The sequence below is a fragment of the Annulohypoxylon truncatum genome (assembly GCF_022578515.1).
Source record: "Annulohypoxylon truncatum strain CBS 140777 unplaced genomic scaffold F4807scaffold_56, whole genome shotgun sequence".
In the NCBI taxonomy this organism is placed as follows: Eukaryota; Fungi; Ascomycota; class Sordariomycetes; order Xylariales; family Hypoxylaceae; genus Annulohypoxylon; species Annulohypoxylon truncatum.
Genome location: NW_025953842.1, coordinates 134,959 through 150,878, shown reverse-complemented (window position 1 = coordinate 150,878; position 15,920 = coordinate 134,959). Strand labels below are relative to the sequence as shown.

The window sequence follows — 15,920 nt, the reverse complement described above, 5'->3', positions numbered from 1 at the left end:
GACGGATAGGTCCATACAGGTGTGATCGGAGCTTAGACCTTACCAAGATCTAGACACAAGGAAAGTTATTTTATGCATTGCGGCCAGAAGAGCGCGGACGGAGCGTTCATTTATTTTCAAAAGTAGGCTGGTACCAAGAAGAGAAGGTCAAACTTCTATCTTGCTGTCCCAAGACATCAGCAGAAAAGGGAAAAGTAGGGTACCTCGTAAAAGTACAGACAAGACAACATGACACAATACAGAGGCAAACCAGGGATGCAAATGAACTGCGCCCCCCTCGAGACAGCCAACCAGAGTGTGTATAAACTCTTATCTAAATTGGAGCAAACCGGCGTTAATAAAAAAATAATAAAACAAAAAGGCCTGTATGATCAATCTTAGCGCATCCTTTCGCGAATGCTCGTCAGCACTTTAGATAATCCGCCGTATAGGACTCGTTGCTATTCTGTTTGATTTTATTTTACTTTATTTTGTTTGTATGTTTAGAAACATGATTCAATCGTCATTCTGGGGCGAACAAATATCTAAGGGATCCGGATCGGCTAGCCGTACGAATGCCGCGCGAAATACAAAAACCTAGGGCGGGCTTGAGAGCTAGAAGGTGGTAGAGCCTTGGCAAGCTGGAGAAGCATCGTCAGTGAGGCAACTCGGCAGACAAGCGTTTTCTCTAGTGTACAGAATAAACAGTATTTAAGATCCGAGGGTGGAGAAAAGACTGGAGATGTTAGGGAGCCGCCCTGCAGGTATGTCAGTACATGTCATGAGCTGAGGTATGTAGGTAAACGTGCGTACCCAGTCAGCCCGTCAGCCAGTTAGTCTTATCTACGACATCTAGAAAGAAGCCAGGCCTTTTCGGGCCGGTAACAAGGGCGTGATCTCAACTAGGGGAGAGACATACGCACCAGGTATGTAAGAAACAACCCAAATTCGCTCTGCATTCTTCCATGTACTTTCCATCGTTTCATATGCCGTCGCAATTCGGTCAACACTAAGGGACTGGCCCGTCAACTAGTCCCGTCAGCTAGTCGGTCGATCACGTTGTTAGGGGAAGAACTAGATCGAAAAAACAAGGCTTAGAATATGTACCTATGCATCTAGGTATGTGTATATGTAGGTATGGACGTAGGTAGGTGGGTAGATGGTTAGATAGATGGTTAGGTAGCTGGTAGGTATGTAGGCATGTATGTAGGTATGTGAGTACGTAGGTAACGCAGATATCTGTGTGTCCATACTATGTACACCCAAGCTGCATGCGAGCGGCGTTGCTTTCGAGGCGCGTGTGTTCGTCTCGGCCGCCTTGTCTAGAAATATACTAGCTTCTTGATGGGCTTGGTTCCGGGTGGCCAAGATGGGATGCGATGCATCACGCGAGTTGTCCCCGAAGCTGGCCGTTTTCATGTTCTTCGTCTTATTCGTCTTATTCGTCGTTTTCCCTATGCTGACGGTCTTCCTTTCGTCCCATTTTATTAATGCACAGTCACTCTACGCAGTCACTCTACCATCAGCTCCTGTGGCAGAGAGCCTGACTGTAGGTAATTTCTTCCAGACGCACGCTGAATCACTTTAACAGAAGCTGAACCTACTCATTGTCTTCAAATGTCACTACTCCTCGGCTACAGGCATCCTTCGTCTTCTCATGCGGTCGACGCTTTCTTGGCCACCACCCAACAGCACCCAGTGCCCCCCAGCTTACCAGGATTTCCCTCCCCGTTCCGCCAACTGATCCACCAATCCCTATCAACACCCTTGTATGAAATATAACAAAGTACTATACGCCATGCCATGTAATAGGTTCAATACCTTCCTACATAACATTCGATAATAAATAAGAGTCTACCACGCCCTCGTAACCCTTCTACTGTAACATCGAATTTCCGCTGTTCCCTTCACTCACTCTTAAGACTCGCGCAGTCTAGCGGCCGTCCCTGGCCTGATTGGAACATACATTGTCGCGATTTCTGGCCGTTCGCCCATCGTCAACTATAAACCCCTCTTCCCCGTTTTCCCCTTTTCCTTCTTTGTCCCAAGCAAACCTCTTCGTAATTATCGCTGTCGCAGCCGCCGCCTCCGTCGAGCTAGCCGACGAATCCCGTAATCCATAATGGTGTCTTCCGACCCCGCTGCCAGTAGCGGCAGCAAAGACGAGAAGGATGTCGGCCTCCCGAGCTATTCGAGCCCGGTCATTACCCAGGCGGACGATGTCCAGAATTCCGACAGCTGGGCTACCCGCAATGGTCTGAATCTGGAATCTTTCAAGAAGCGCGATTACGGCACCGGAATTGTTGAGCTCGACCGAAGCATGAAACCCCGACATCTACACATGATCGCCATCGGAGGTTCGATTGGAGCTGGTTTCTTCGTCGGCTCGGGCAGCGCTTTAGCCACCGGTGTAAGTCGCAAGAGTCTTTTCTTTCTTAACCTTCCGCCATGCCCTTTTCATTCTTTTTCCCTGCTCCTGCTAATCAATGTGTTTTTTCATAGGGCCCTGCCACTCTCTTGATTGACTTCGTAATCATCGGTGTGATGATGTTCAACGTCGGTATGCATAGCTACCTAACAATTATCTTAATCTCCCTGACTTCTTTCGCGGCGTCTCCCTTGGACAGCTTATATTGACTCCCGGTTTTCTAGTCTATGCTCTCGGTGAACTTGCTGTTATGTATCCTGTTTCTGGTGGTTTCTACACGTATGCGACTCGTTTTATCGACCCCTCCTGGGGGTTTGCCATGGGTTGGAATTATGTTCTGCAATGGGCCGTTGTCGTTCCGCTTGAGTTGACCGTGTGTGCCATCTCGATCTCGTATTGGAATGCGGAAGTAAGCTCCGGTGTCTGGATTACCGTCTTCTACGTCTTCATCATCATAGTCAACATATTCGGCACCCTAGGCTATGCCGAGGAAGAGTTCTGGGCCTCGATTCTGAAGCTCTCCGCCACGGTTATCTTCATGGTTATCTCTCTGGTTTGCGTCCTTGGAGGTGGCCCTGAAGGAGGTTGGTACGACAATTATTATGGTGCACGACTGTGGTACGACCCTGGTGCGTTCCGCCATGGTTTCCGTGGCTTCTGCGCCGTCTTCGTCACCGCCGCCTTTTCTTTCAGCGGAACTGAGTTGGTCGGTCTCGCTGCTGCTGAGGCGAGAAACCCCGCCAAGGCTCTTCCCGGCGCCATCAAACAGGTCTTCTGGCGTATTACCCTGTACGTGTCCCTCGAGCCATAACTAACTCTTTTTTCCCTTATTTATATCTGTAAGAGGTTAGCGCTAACGACGAGTACCAGCTTTTATATACTTGGTCTCACTTTTGTCGGCCTTCTAATTCCTAGCGACGACCCTCATCTATTGAATGCCACTAGCTCCAACGATGTTACCGCGTCGCCTTTCGTCTTGGTCGGGCAATATGCGGGCCTCGCCGGGTTCAACCACTTCATGAACTTCATCATCCTAATCTCCGTCATTTCAATCGGCGTATCAGGTGTTTACGGCGGGAGCCGCACTCTCACCGCTCTCGCTCAGCAGGGCTATGCTCCCAAGATCTTCTCCTACGTCGACCGCAGCGGACGTCCTACCTTTTCTGTTGGCGCTCTCCTCCTATTTGGACTATTAGCATACCTCAACTTAGCTGCCGCCGGACCGGACATTTTCGACTGGCTCTTGGCCTTGTCAGGTCTAGCCGCTCTCTTCACCTGGGGTTCTATCTGCTTGTCGCACATCCGTTTCCGAAAAGCTTGGGCGTATCGCGGCCACACCCTTGACGAAATTCCCTTCAAAGCGGTCGGTGGCGTTTGGGGATCGTGGCTCGGATTAATCTTGATTATTTTAGTATTGATTGCTCAGGTAAGCATATCCGCTCCGAGTCATGGGTATATATATACCTAGTATGCCCTTTCTGAATACTCACTTCGCTTTAGTTTTATGTCGCGATCTGCCCCCCTGAAGGCGGTTTCAACGATGCTGCAGGCTTCTTCCAATCTTACCTTGCGCTCCCCGTTGTCATATTATTCTGGATCGTAGGCTATTGCTGGAAGCGTACAGGCTGGCTCCGCACACACCAGATCGATGTGGACACGGGTCGACGAGAAGTTGACTGGGACGAGATCAACGCGTACCGCGCACAGATTGCCGCAAAGCCTGCATTGAGCCGCATATTTCATCTCTTATTCTGATCCGAAAAGCTATATAGGAGGGGATGTTTGCCTAGGTCGTACCTTTCAAATAGGATACTAGACTAGCACCGTGTATATATGGACGTATAAAAATTAAGGAGATACATGTGTAAATCACTAGGTCTTTCTGTTGCTTTAACTGCAATATGCTATGGTCGAACATATGTAAGAGTTGAGGACGAGTCGTGCCATTCTTGGTATATCATAACCACAAATGGGGATGGGACAGTTCGACTGGACTCATATTGAATCTAATACGTAGGACGTGAATAAGTATCACCCATTTGATAGTCATCATGATTGATATTGGGGGCGTTGTAGGTACCGCAGTAGAGACAGAGGTCCAAGGGTGGACTGCAACCAAATGTAATGCCATGAATACCCTTTCCTAGGTACCTACCTATGTAGCTATAAAGTGAAATAATTCTACCAGTGTTGATGACATTGAATTCCAATTCCAACGCATCCTATAACTTTAAATATTCCTAGTTATTAATAAGGGGTCGCTTGGGAAATCGGAGGTTAGCCAACATGGAAACGATGTAAGTATGGAAAAGCCTTCTAGGATCCAGCCATACCAAATCACGACTCTAATTGTTTGAGTAGTAGCTTGCCTCGGGGAAATAAACTGATTAGGAGGCTTATAAGCAGCATGGTTGATAGGTGCCTACTGATTATCGTACCCTATTGTTATCGTGTCAGTTCTGTTGGTAAGCGGTCCCGATACAGTTGTGTAAACAACACAATTCTCTACGTACCTTAATATCATGAGAAGCACACTGCTTTAGAGCTAAACTTGAACTCTAAATGAGATCTTAAAGCTAGAAAAGTTCCTTTAAGTGGTCTAGATGCTTCATTTCTAAATGTATGAGGGCCTAAAGTTATTAGTAATGGATCTTGTCCAAAGATAGGGGCTCGACGCATAATTATTTGCCTACCTACCTAGGTACTTATCTCCTTCGGAAGAGGTTTATGAACTAGAATACACTTAATCTCAGGTAATAACATACCGGCGCCCACTGACACCCATAAAAGCTAGATTCTGGTATGCTGGGAGGACCCTCAGGCTAGCTGAACAGTATTCTACCTCCTGAGCCCTGTCCGAAGACTTGTTCCGGCTAAGAAAATAAAAGATACCCATCCTTACATGTAATACTATATAGCTTCACGATATGTAGTATGTTAATTAACTTACATATTAGCTAGGCTTGCTTGCAATAGGCGATGAAGTTTGCTAGATTTTGGATGCGGCCGTAAGGCTATCACGATATTGCCGGGAGCTACTTATCTACCTGTACATGGTTATGGTCATTGGATTGGGCATTGTCCTAGAGCAGGGTAAGTGGCATATATATCATTAATGGTCTATAAAGGTGCATTCTTACCTAGGTACCTAGTTATCTCTGATTGCATTATGATGCGTTGCTCTTCAACAACGATGTATGGGCGGACGTAAGTAACATTCATATCGTAGTAAGGATGTACAATAACGATTGGCAAGCGAATAGTTTATGTCTTCACGATGAAAGCTATAATTGAGACCGAGCTGATGGAAATTTCTTGGTACACCACTAGAAACCTGTAGTAATGTCATATTATACTAGTGGTGAAAGCCTTCCATCTAGAGACCACTGGTGGCTATTACGAAAGTTCTAGCTTCGGCTTGGGGACGAAATATTCATTTACCCCTTGATTGTCGTAAGTCATAGCTGATATAAAAAGCTGCAGCTTGTATTGCCTTTCAAGCCCAAGGCTAACCTGCTATTTTAAGTATCTTGTTACCGATTTGATTTTCTTTTTACTGTTACTTGTTACTGTTACTGTTACTGCTACTGTTACCCGGTATATGAAGATCTTTATATTCAAGGCGAATCTGGATGTATAATAGCTTACTGGGTTTTCGTCCTTATCTTTCTGTCCCCTCTCTGAACCGGACAGGGAAATAAATCAATGTCACACCATCTCCTTCCTGAAAAGGTGTCGACATGGCCAAAATTTTTAATCGTTGGTTCAATGCCCAGTGAACAATCATAACTTGGTAGCGACAATCTTGTTTGATGGGCCCCATTGCAAACACCAAACACATTTATGATGTGGGTGCGTCAATGCTGAGATGGCGATCCGTGTTGACGCATTCTAGCTTGCACATGGCATCACAACACCCCATCCAGGTCGGGGAGAAATGATTATGCGAAAAATGTAACCCTCGGTAGCGATATCTGTAATGATTTCCATGGTGCCAAGTATTAAGCTGGGTGTCCGGTACTCTTGTTTCAACGTGATTAGATGCCGATATTATCGTTGCCGCGATGTTCTTGGAAACTCGGCATGCTTTAGAAACAAGATAACGAGGAACTTACTAAACAAGGCCGGTACATATGTGACCAATATTTCCGAGACAAGCAGATTAGAGATACCTATCCACTGGGTATCATTGGGTTCATCGCACGACGGCTAAAACTGACCGGTATCTCGGTCCCTTCCCACACCTGTCGCACTCGAAATGGTACCTATGTAGCCGACCTACTTGTGGAAGGTCAACGGTCTTATCACCGGTCTGTTCGCTATCAAGAAGATGCCGACATAACCTATCAAATCAATATATCATTGTTCATTCCAAAGATGGTTATATTGGTGTTTGCTTTCGGGTAGCCGAGTGTGCGCTTGGTACCATGTCGCAATGCGCACGCACCCTCCTCGAGAACAAAACCCATAAATTCTCGTAGTATTTCTGCTCCAGGGGAGCGTTCGTGGGCGCGAATTTAATGGATGTGGTCTCCTTCCTTCTATTCTATATGTATGTGTTGTTATGGTCGTCTAACTCCATGTGCAACATTGGAAACCCCATTCTCATCGTACACCATACCAAAGGAATTTATAAGATAGGCAAGCGACCGATATGGCCCATGATATAGAAAATAAGGGCACGGTTGCTTCCCAAAAGGTGGATGAGAAGGCCTATTCGGATGGCTACCGCAACAGCGAAGTTGAATTGCCGGTCAATACCCAGGTAGAAACGTATGTATCTGTCGATATAAATCCGTCTCGGTGGATACTACGAACATGCGCTGATGACTTCGTTATAGAGATCTTAACGTTACTGAGAATGATCTTGCCGAAGCGAAAGGGCTAGCTGACCGGCTTACCTTGGAAGAGATTCGACCTATGATGGAAAGGGTGCTAATAATCCATGAAAATGATCCGAATTTCCCCTTTAGCATCATTCAGCGCATCAGGGCGTTCCTAGGTACGCATATGGCGGCCGGGGTCAAGAAAATATATTAATCTACTTGTCAGGAAACGAGGATATCTTCGAGAATCCTGAAAAACATGCCGTCCTGGTCGACGAGATGAAGCTAGAGGCTGCTCTTATCACCGTCAATAGCCCTTATTCCGAGGTGCGCGCAGTTGTTGACAATCACGACGATGTTAGCATACCCTGCGGGACTATTCGAGCTTGGGTGATTGGTTTGGGATTTTCGGTACTCCTCGCTTTCATCAACCAGCTCTTCTCCATTCGCCAGCCGACGATAGCTGTCCAGGCGAACGTTGCTCAGCTGTTGGCATTCCCCATCGGAAAGGCGTTTGAGAGATTGCTTCCCGATGCTGGCATCACGCTCTGGGGTACGAGGCACAGTTTGAACCCAGGCCCCTTTTCCAGGAAAGAGCATATGCTCATCACCATTATGGCAAACGTCTCGTGGAATTATCCATATACCAACAACATTATATGGGTCCAATACTTGCCGGCCTATTTTAACCAGAGCTATGCCGGCCAGTTCTCGTACCAGATACTGATTGCGCTTTCTACGAACTATATCGGCTATGGAATGGCTGGCATAGTTCGGCGGTTCTTGGTCTACCCGTCATATTGCGTGTGGCCTTCGTCCTTAGTGACGATTGCCCTCAACGCAGCTTTCCACAACGATAGAAATGTGCCTGTAGAGAGTCCGTTTGGCAAGATCTTCACCGTCTCTCGCATCAGATTCTTCGGCATAACCTTCACTGCCATGTTCGTATACTTCTGGTTCCCTAATTATATATTTACGGCCCTCAGCGTATTCAGCTGGCTCACATGGATCTCGCCGAACAATGTGAATCTCTCCGCAATCACGGGCTTTTACAATGGCCTGGGTATCAACCCGTGGCCTACTTGGGATTGGAACACTCTACTCTTCGACACAACGGATCCTTTGATGATACCCTTCTTTTCAACTCTAAATAAATTTATCGGCGCCGCCATGGCTTGTTGTGTCATCGCTGCACTATGGTATACGAACACGTATAACACTGGTTATCTACCAATCAACTCCAACCGAGTCTTTGACAACACGGGCGCGCTCTATAACGTCTCCAACGCCGTGGACGAGCGTGGTCTGTTTGACGCCACTAAGTACGAGGCGTACTCTTTCCCTTTCCTGTCTGCTGGAAGCATCAATATATATTTATTCTTCTTTGCTATATACTCGGCCATCATCTCGTACGCGTACCTCTACCATCGCCACGAAATCAAGATGGGCTTCGTAAACTTGTTCAACAGCTTTCGCAAGGATAAGCGTGACGCAATCAACGAATACCAAGATGTCCACAGCAGGCTCATGTCCAAGTATGCCGAAGTTCCTGAGTGGTGGTATACTATCATACTTGCCGCTGCCATCGCCCTCGGATGCGTCGGGATCGCGCACTGGGAAACATATACGAGTCCCGGTGTTGTCTTCTACGGCCTGGCACTCTGTGCCCTTTTCGTCATCCCTATAGGTATCGTCAAGGCTATAACTGGAATTGAGGTTACGCTGAACGTGCTCGCCGAATTCATCGGAGGCTCATTTGTGGCAGGAAACGCTTGTAAGTGCCCCTCAGAGCCAAGTCCCCTTTTTTGGCCAACACTCACAGCCGTTGGCAACACCCTCTTCATGGCATTCCTATTCGGGAGTTGAATAATTCCCGACCTAAGTCTTGGAAGCTCACAAGATACTCGCTATGCTATAAGTGGTAACTGACATTGTAATGCTACAGTGGCAATGAACTATTTCAAGTCGTTCGGTTATGTCACCTGTGCTCATGCACTTCTGTTTTCACAAGACCTGAAGCTCGCCCATTATGTCAAGATCCCGCCTCGGCAGACCTTCGCAGCTCAAATGATGGGCACGCTGGTTTCCACTTTCGTCAGCGTGGGTGTGCTCAACTTCCAGATTAATCAAATTCCAAATGTCTGCACAGTCAACGCCCCCAACCGATTTACCTGTCCGTAAGTACTATTTCGAGGTTGCCCATAGAATAATTCCCACCACGGTATTCATCAACCGTCACTCCTTTTGACCTTCCTTGTTGCGCCGGTTTCCTCTTTCAGCATATTTGACTGCTGCAACTCTTACCAAACGGATCGCATCATCAAATACCCACCTACTCGAAGGCATTGCTAATCCTCTGGAATGTAGTGGGATCAACACATTTTTTACAGCCAGCGTCCTTTGGGGGACCGTGGGCCCTATCAAGTAAGCTTTGTTAATTATAATCATTACTATAACAATTTATCCTCGTTAACAACTACGAACCTTACAGGGTCTTCGGCCGAGGAGGCATGTACACTTGGCTATTAGCCGGCTTCCCCATTGGCTTTGTCGTTCCGATAATTATTTATTACATGAACAAGAGGTTCCGGAAGACCTGGATGCGTCAAATACACCCTGTTGCCATTTTCTACGGGAGTCTTTCGCTGGCCCCGTACAACTTATCCTATATCTGGCCAGCCGTACCTATTGCTTGGTTCTCGTGGGTCTATTTGAAGCAGCGTTATCTCGGGTTCTGGTCCAAGTACAACTTTGTGCTATCTGCTTCTTTTAGCAGCGCCATTGCTGTCTCTGCCATCATCATATTCTTCTCTCTTCAGTGGACGGAGGTTGAGCTGAAATGGTGGGGCAATTCTGTTACATCTCAGGGATGTGAACAGGACGCTTGCACATTATACCAACTCGGGGAGAATGAGTACTTTGGCCCGCGTATAGGGGAATTCCATTAGGAATTTTATCGCGTGCCTGTTCTTAAGAGTCACAGGAAACATGTCTAGCTTATAGCGATTAGGTTATATATTAGTGTTCTACTTCCACCTGAAGTACATCGGGGTAAAGGAAGTGGCTTGTGTAGGTATTACGAAGCTTGTGTAGTCAGCTGTATTCAGCTTTAACTACACAAATCCCTTCAAGGGCGACATCCCGCGAGTCTGGTTCAACATCGAGTGACTCGAGTAAATCACAGATACTCAACCATCTGCAAGGATGGTCTCACCATTGCCATTGAACCCGAGCAGATTATTGGAACGCCTAGCATCTCTCACGATTCCGTGTGTTGCTAGCTGCTGCAGCTCCTTGATGCTATCTGCAGGGGTTTCCATTCGATAAGGGATAACACTCTTGAGGTATAAGATCAGACCAGAGATGTGAGGTGTAGACATACTGTGGTAATACAAGTTAGCGGGCACTCGGGGAAAAAGGGAAGAGGACAGCAAAGACTGGATGCTGCATACCTCGTACCGGTGAGATTTCTTGTATCCCGATTGTCGCGAACCCACGCGGACTCGATATTTTCGCCTGGGGCAAAGATATCAACCAATTCACCCCAGTTGCTGAACATGGAACGCGAATCATCTCTGCCTACAGAACCGACAGTGATAGCGTCTGGGGCTGAGGCAGGCGAGAAACCTTGCGCATCTTGATCTGCGTTACCAGCTGCCACGACTGTCAATACACCTAAATTGTACGCTTCTTCAACTGCCTGATTAACAGCTATTCGGGCTTCACCTCCCGCACCTGCCAAGATGTTACTTAAATTGCATACTTAACTTTCGCGGGAAACCAACTAATGCTTATGACTGAGCTTCGTTGGCGGTTTTCGCTTGTAATATTGCTAACAGCCCATTCGAACCCTTGGAGGAGGTTGGATACGCTCGACCGGTATCCAGCAAAGATTTTGACGGAAATGAGCTTCGCTTTTTTAGCAACGCCACTATATGTACCTGATTAGCAACAGCGCCTAGCCTTGTGTAATGTAGGTTTGGTGGTTCGAGTTCGTTGTCACCGGATAGCTTCTATAAAGACAACTTGTGTCGTTACGAAGGACAAGAGAAGCACTAGTGGATGGTCTGAAGTCCACGTACTATGTCTTGCCACCAAGCGTACCCGCAACGTGGGTTCCGTGACCGACCTCGTCCACGAATACGCCCCCGACAGCATTATAACCTAAAGAAGCACGGCCCTTAAATTCTTCGTGCGTCGTTAGCAGCCCAGTATCGAGGATGTAAGCGTATGTACCCTCGCCAGCTCTTGAGTCATAGACGTAATCTGTGTGATTTGTTTCCCTGTGAGAGATGGAACCTAGACCCCAAGATGTGTTCTCTTGTGTAATGTGTCTAGAGAGGTCGATTATGCTATCCGGTTCGATCAACTTGACAGCGTTGCTCCTATTAACCTGAGCAAGAGTATCCCCGTCCATGGTACAAGAGTAAGCGTTCCAAGAGCCGATGTTCCATCGGCTTCCTATCTCGATTGTTGGTGCAGCGGTATCACGGGCGCGTAAACTAGTGGCCCATTGCACATGTTGTTCCACGGCTAAAGCTTCTAGCCCATCCCTGAGGGTAACGATATACCGGCCGGTATTGGGGTCTGGCTCGTCGTTTGTACGCAGGTGAAGAGCATGAGTAGATACAAAGCTAACGAGGACGATACTCGTAAGAGGTAGCTTTCTAAAGCTAACCATTGCTGCGACGGCTCAGGAACTAGGGCGTGAGTAGCTTGAAGTATGCCTACGAGGTAGTTGATATCATAATAGAAGATGGAATAATGAACGAAACGATACGAAATGTATCGATAAAGATATGGCGGTCCGGAGAAGCGAATTGACGGATTATGGATATTGACGGGTGATAATATCCTGTAGAGCAAGAAAAAGAGGCCAAGACAGGCGAGAATGATGAGAATGACGGGAAGATCAAACACATACTTGAAGTTGATGAGGTATGTAGCAATATGTCTGTCGGAAAGAGTAGGCGGCGGGTTTAGAGACCATGATCCCTTCCCTCAATTTCATTGATGACCATGTAAGGTTCCAAGAGACCTGCGCGTAGATAAGCGTTTCCCCATATGCATATCACCTACCTAAGTCTTTATCTGCTAGGTAGGGAGGTATTGAAAAGAAACTTCGGCCTGTGGGAAGAAACTGCAGATATCCTGACAGGGGAGCGTCGAGTGAGCTGAAACGTGATAGTAAACATAATCCCTTCTTGAGACTTGAATAGACACTCTGAGCTGGGCAAGAAATAACAACCACCACGTTTCTCATACCATCTTAAACAACAATAATAAATGTATTCCGAAGGGTGTAATCCTAGGAGAAATACTTACAACCGCAATACTATTTAGCTTGATAAATCCAATTCAGGTTGTGACCATATGGGCAACGTGTTAGCGAAGCGGTGACGAGCAGTGATTAAATCCTGATCTGTGGCTTTATTGACTGCTGGTGCCTTCTTTTACCCCTTTTTGAAGTAATTCTTGATACACATGTTTTCATCTTCTCCCGCCTTGCTCGACTTCCTGGTACAGGGGCTCGAGAAGGAGACCCCAATCCTCTTTCGTATATCGCTTCAATGTTAAATTTGTCTTCCGGGATTCGACAACCAAAATATCGCCGCCCTTGAAATACGCCAACACGCCTCCCTTCCCATCCATACGTGCTGTGATGCGGAAGTAGTGTTTGCCCTCTTCGTTGGCCTTGTGAATCGGGATAAACTGGAGATCGTTCTCTTGGCACCAATCCTCTACCTCGTCGCGGAAGGTAGGTTCTTCTTTCTCTAGAGGCCGCTGCTGCTGCGGCGGCGGCGCTAGGTCGGGCTTCCTATCTGCCTTTGATTTATGCGATTTGGATTTCGGTTGATGGGCAGGTTGTCCGTCCGGTCGAGGGAGTTGGTGTTTTGCGTCGATGCCGAGATCTAGAGCAGCTTCGATCATAGTCATACCCTTTTCGAACTCGGCCGCGACACTCGGCAAAGACGATATCTCATTTGGTAATGCTTGATCCTTCCACCATTCGAACCACGCGCCGACTTCTTCGTAGTTGGCATCTGCGCTGGTGAGCCACTGGTAGAGAACGTCGTGCCACATAGGAAACACTTCTGAAGCTATAACCTCCCCTACCATGGACGTGGAGATAACCTCTGTCCATTTAAGCGCCCCGTTAAGCATATCTAGATATGGCTCTTGATCGCTTGGGTCGACTCGGAAATTAATGCGCAGGTATCGAGAAAGGCTTGGGAGGATATGATGCATGACTAAAGGTTTCCACTGGTCCTGTTCCTTGGACGGGCGGAATACGTCTTTCCACTGCTTGAGACCGGGTACTACGCCTTTCGAGAAATCCCACGTATTGATCAGTTGCCTATATTTGCGCCTCACTTCTCCCACCAGCCCAGGGCCTTTCGGCTCAAGATGGTGAGTCGGGAGATGCTGAAGCCAAGGAAATAACCATATATGCAAGTTTTCGTGCCTCTTTCTTGGCTTCCAATTATTAATACCCTCGTCGAGTCGCCTTGCTACTTGCTCAAGGAGCTGCAAGCGGACGAAATCAGGCAGAAGTTGTTGCCACCTCTCAAAGAATTCCAGGACAGGCGTGGCGTCATGGACATCCCATGTCTGGGAAATGGCTGTGACAAGTTTAGGGAAGATGATTTGATAGATCATGCTTTCCCAAGGTGTTGTTGATCTGATATGATGACGATGTGTGCCATCTATCTCAGTGTCATTCCACTTTGTAATAGCAGTCCCATTGGGAGCTTTGGTGAGACCCAGTAATCCTCGAATGTCCGAAAGATCAGAGGCAAATTTACCTAATTTGGGGTCGTCCAAAGGTTGCCACCCTTGAATAGCATCCCTCAGAAAAGGGTGAATGGCAGACACTGAGAGCGCCGCGATCTCTTCGTCGCCGCGAGTTGATATTGTAGATTCGGCTTTCTTGAGCCCCGATATGACATGATCCCAGTCCCTCTCATGGGCGGCTTTGCTAACTCCATCTAGGACGGATGAGACCACACTGAGCACCGAGAAGCTATCCTTAAGTTCGTCGAGCTCCTGTTGACGTTGCGTTTCTTCCATGGCGAGCCATGCTTTCCGATCCTCGAGATTCTTCCATTCTTCAACAAATGCCGCAAGGTCACCTTGTGCGCGCCTTGTCAACTTGCGTGCCTCCGTCTGCGCTGTCGCTTCGGTGCCAGTTGTGGGTGTTAATAACCCCGAGCCAGACGTCAGGAGTTTCTGATCGCGCCCAGTAAGATCTAGGATCGGGGTAAATGCGTCCGGTATATGGAGACCGGGCGCGGCTTTTTGAATGTCGGTGACGGTTAGATATTTGGTCTTAGGCTTCTTTGGAGTGCTTGCGCCGCTACCAGCTATGCTGTCTCTGCCCTTCTTCCTCCTTTCGCGTTTTTCTTTTCTCTCCTCGTCCGAGTCAACCACCTCCTCTCCACGCATACGTGCCTGTCGCTTTTCCTCCTTGCGTTCTTGCTGCGACTTCTCTTTAACAGCACCAAGACCGACACCCTGCGGACGCAGAGTCGCCTCGATAATGACGTTTCTTCCTTGACCTTGAGCGCCGAGACCCTGGCCTTCGACATAACCCATCTTTTCCATCATCCGAGCTGCGAAGGACTTGGCCTTTCCCCCTTTACCGGATGCGCCCGGTTTAGGGGTCTGAGATGCCAGAGACGGTCCATCGTCAATATTTGCTTTTAAGACGGGTTCGTTCGCAGATGATGGGACGAATCCCTTTCCTAGAGGTGTACTTCCATCATACACAGACCTAATCTTTGGCGGTTTGCTTGGTGTATCCCCAGAGGCTGACATTGTTTGCGATCGAGAGGAAGGTGCCCAACCTAGGCTACGCGCAGAAGCACCAAATCCCAGACCGAACCCAGTCATTTCTTCATCTTCGTCCTCCCCATACTCATCATCTTCCAACCGTTGCGCTTTCGAGGTCGAGTCTTTCGCTCCCAAGCCAGGGTGACTGCTAGGCTCATCTTCGTCTTCGTAATCGTCATCGTCATCGTCGTCAAGGGTCGAATTCAAATCTTTCTGCCCAGCCGAAACGAATGCTACATTCTTATGGCGCAAGTCCTTCTTAGATTTCCACTTCCTGCCTGGGCCGTCGTCTTCGCTTTCGGAGCCGAATATTCCTAAGGCAGCACTTTCTTTCGCGTTGCGACCGGTCCGTCTTCGTTTACGAGGGTTGAGATCAGCAAAGTCGTCAGCTCGCGGATCAACAGACGGCTGTAGATACCCGTCGTCATCGTCATCGTCGGACGATGAAGAAGTATAAGCAGCTGCGTCGGCCTTGGAAATCCTGCTGGGATCAAACGACATATTGCTTGCACTTATTGCATGCGAAGCTTAGGAAGAGAAGTGGTTATTCATTTCTATGTTTGTAGGGTGCAAAATCGATATTGTTATTTGAAAGGTTTAGTTATTTCTAGGTACCCCTGTATGTATGGTACCTCGCGTTGACCCGCCTTTTTCTGAAAAATTTAATCGATAAGGCCAGTGACGTGTAGTTCCATAAATTTATTTAAGTTTGTACCTAAGTTCGGCGGGTTGTCAACGGCACCCCCTATGAACGGCACCCCGGACCAAATCAATTAATTAAACGTTAAATTTCTTTGAAAATTTATATAACTTGTTATATTTTTTTATCCTTACTTTTTATATTTTTATTTTTA

At 47.5% G+C, this 15,920-nt stretch overlaps 4 protein-coding genes across 4 annotated transcripts; 2 read left to right on the top strand and 2 right to left on the bottom strand.

The window, feature by feature from the left end:
• Window positions 1–2,101: 2,101 nt before the first annotated feature.
• Window positions 2,102–4,162, top strand: F4807DRAFT_465627 (amino-acid permease inda1; the record flags this gene model as incomplete). The annotated part of the gene is made up of 5 exons (XM_048002298.1): window positions 2,102–2,389; window positions 2,482–2,539; window positions 2,632–3,196; window positions 3,278–3,833; window positions 3,908–4,162. The coding sequence occupies 5 exons, from the start codon at window positions 2,102–2,104 to the stop codon at window positions 4,160–4,162; spliced, it is 1,722 nt and encodes a 573-aa protein (XP_047849027.1).
• Window positions 4,163–6,841: 2,679 nt separating this feature from the next.
• On the top strand, window positions 6,842–10,383 carry F4807DRAFT_331551 (OPT-domain-containing protein). The gene is made up of 6 exons (XM_047995278.1): window positions 6,842–7,180; window positions 7,249–7,409; window positions 7,460–9,007; window positions 9,179–9,410; window positions 9,601–9,652; window positions 9,708–10,383. Exons 1-6 carry the CDS (start codon window positions 7,062–7,064, stop codon window positions 10,179–10,181), a joined length of 2,586 nt encoding a protein of 861 aa, XP_047849026.1. The 5' UTR covers window positions 6,842–7,061; the 3' UTR covers window positions 10,182–10,383.
• A 38-nt stretch (window positions 10,384–10,421) lies between these two features.
• Window positions 10,422–11,914, bottom strand: F4807DRAFT_454631 (oryzin precursor; the record flags this gene model as incomplete). The annotated part of the gene is made up of 4 exons (XM_048000605.1): window positions 10,422–10,614; window positions 10,686–10,968; window positions 11,019–11,164; window positions 11,316–11,914. The coding sequence occupies 4 exons, from the start codon at window positions 11,912–11,914 to the stop codon at window positions 10,422–10,424; spliced, it is 1,221 nt and encodes a 406-aa protein (XP_047849025.1).
• Window positions 11,915–12,175: 261 nt separating this feature from the next.
• On the bottom strand, window positions 12,176–15,650 carry F4807DRAFT_331525 (TFP11-domain-containing protein). The gene is made up of 2 exons (XM_047995277.1): window positions 12,559–15,650; window positions 12,176–12,271 (listed from the first exon to the last, which is right to left on the bottom strand). Exon 1 carries the CDS (start codon window positions 15,565–15,567, stop codon window positions 12,724–12,726), a length of 2,844 nt encoding a protein of 947 aa, XP_047849024.1. The 5' UTR covers window positions 15,568–15,650; the 3' UTR covers window positions 12,176–12,271; window positions 12,559–12,723.
• Between the last annotated feature and the right edge of the window lie 270 nt (window positions 15,651–15,920).

Excerpts from the sequence above, each read along its gene's own strand:
- F4807DRAFT_331551 (XM_047995278.1), top strand. The coding sequence starts at position 7,062 with ATGGCCCATGATATAGAAAATAAGGGCACGGTTGCTTCCCAAAAGGTG. Across the intron at positions 7,410-7,459 it reads GCGCATCAGGGCGTTCCTAG|GAAACGAGGATATCTTCGAG; the intron begins GTACGCATATGG and ends TCTACTTGTCAG. Across the intron at positions 9,653-9,707 it reads TTTGGGGGACCGTGGGCCCT|AACTACGAACCTTACAGGGT; the intron begins ATCAAGTAAGCT and ends ATCCTCGTTAAC.
- F4807DRAFT_331525 (XM_047995277.1), bottom strand. The coding sequence starts at position 15,567 with ATGTCGTTTGATCCCAGCAGGATTTCCAAGGCCGACGCAGCTGCTTAT.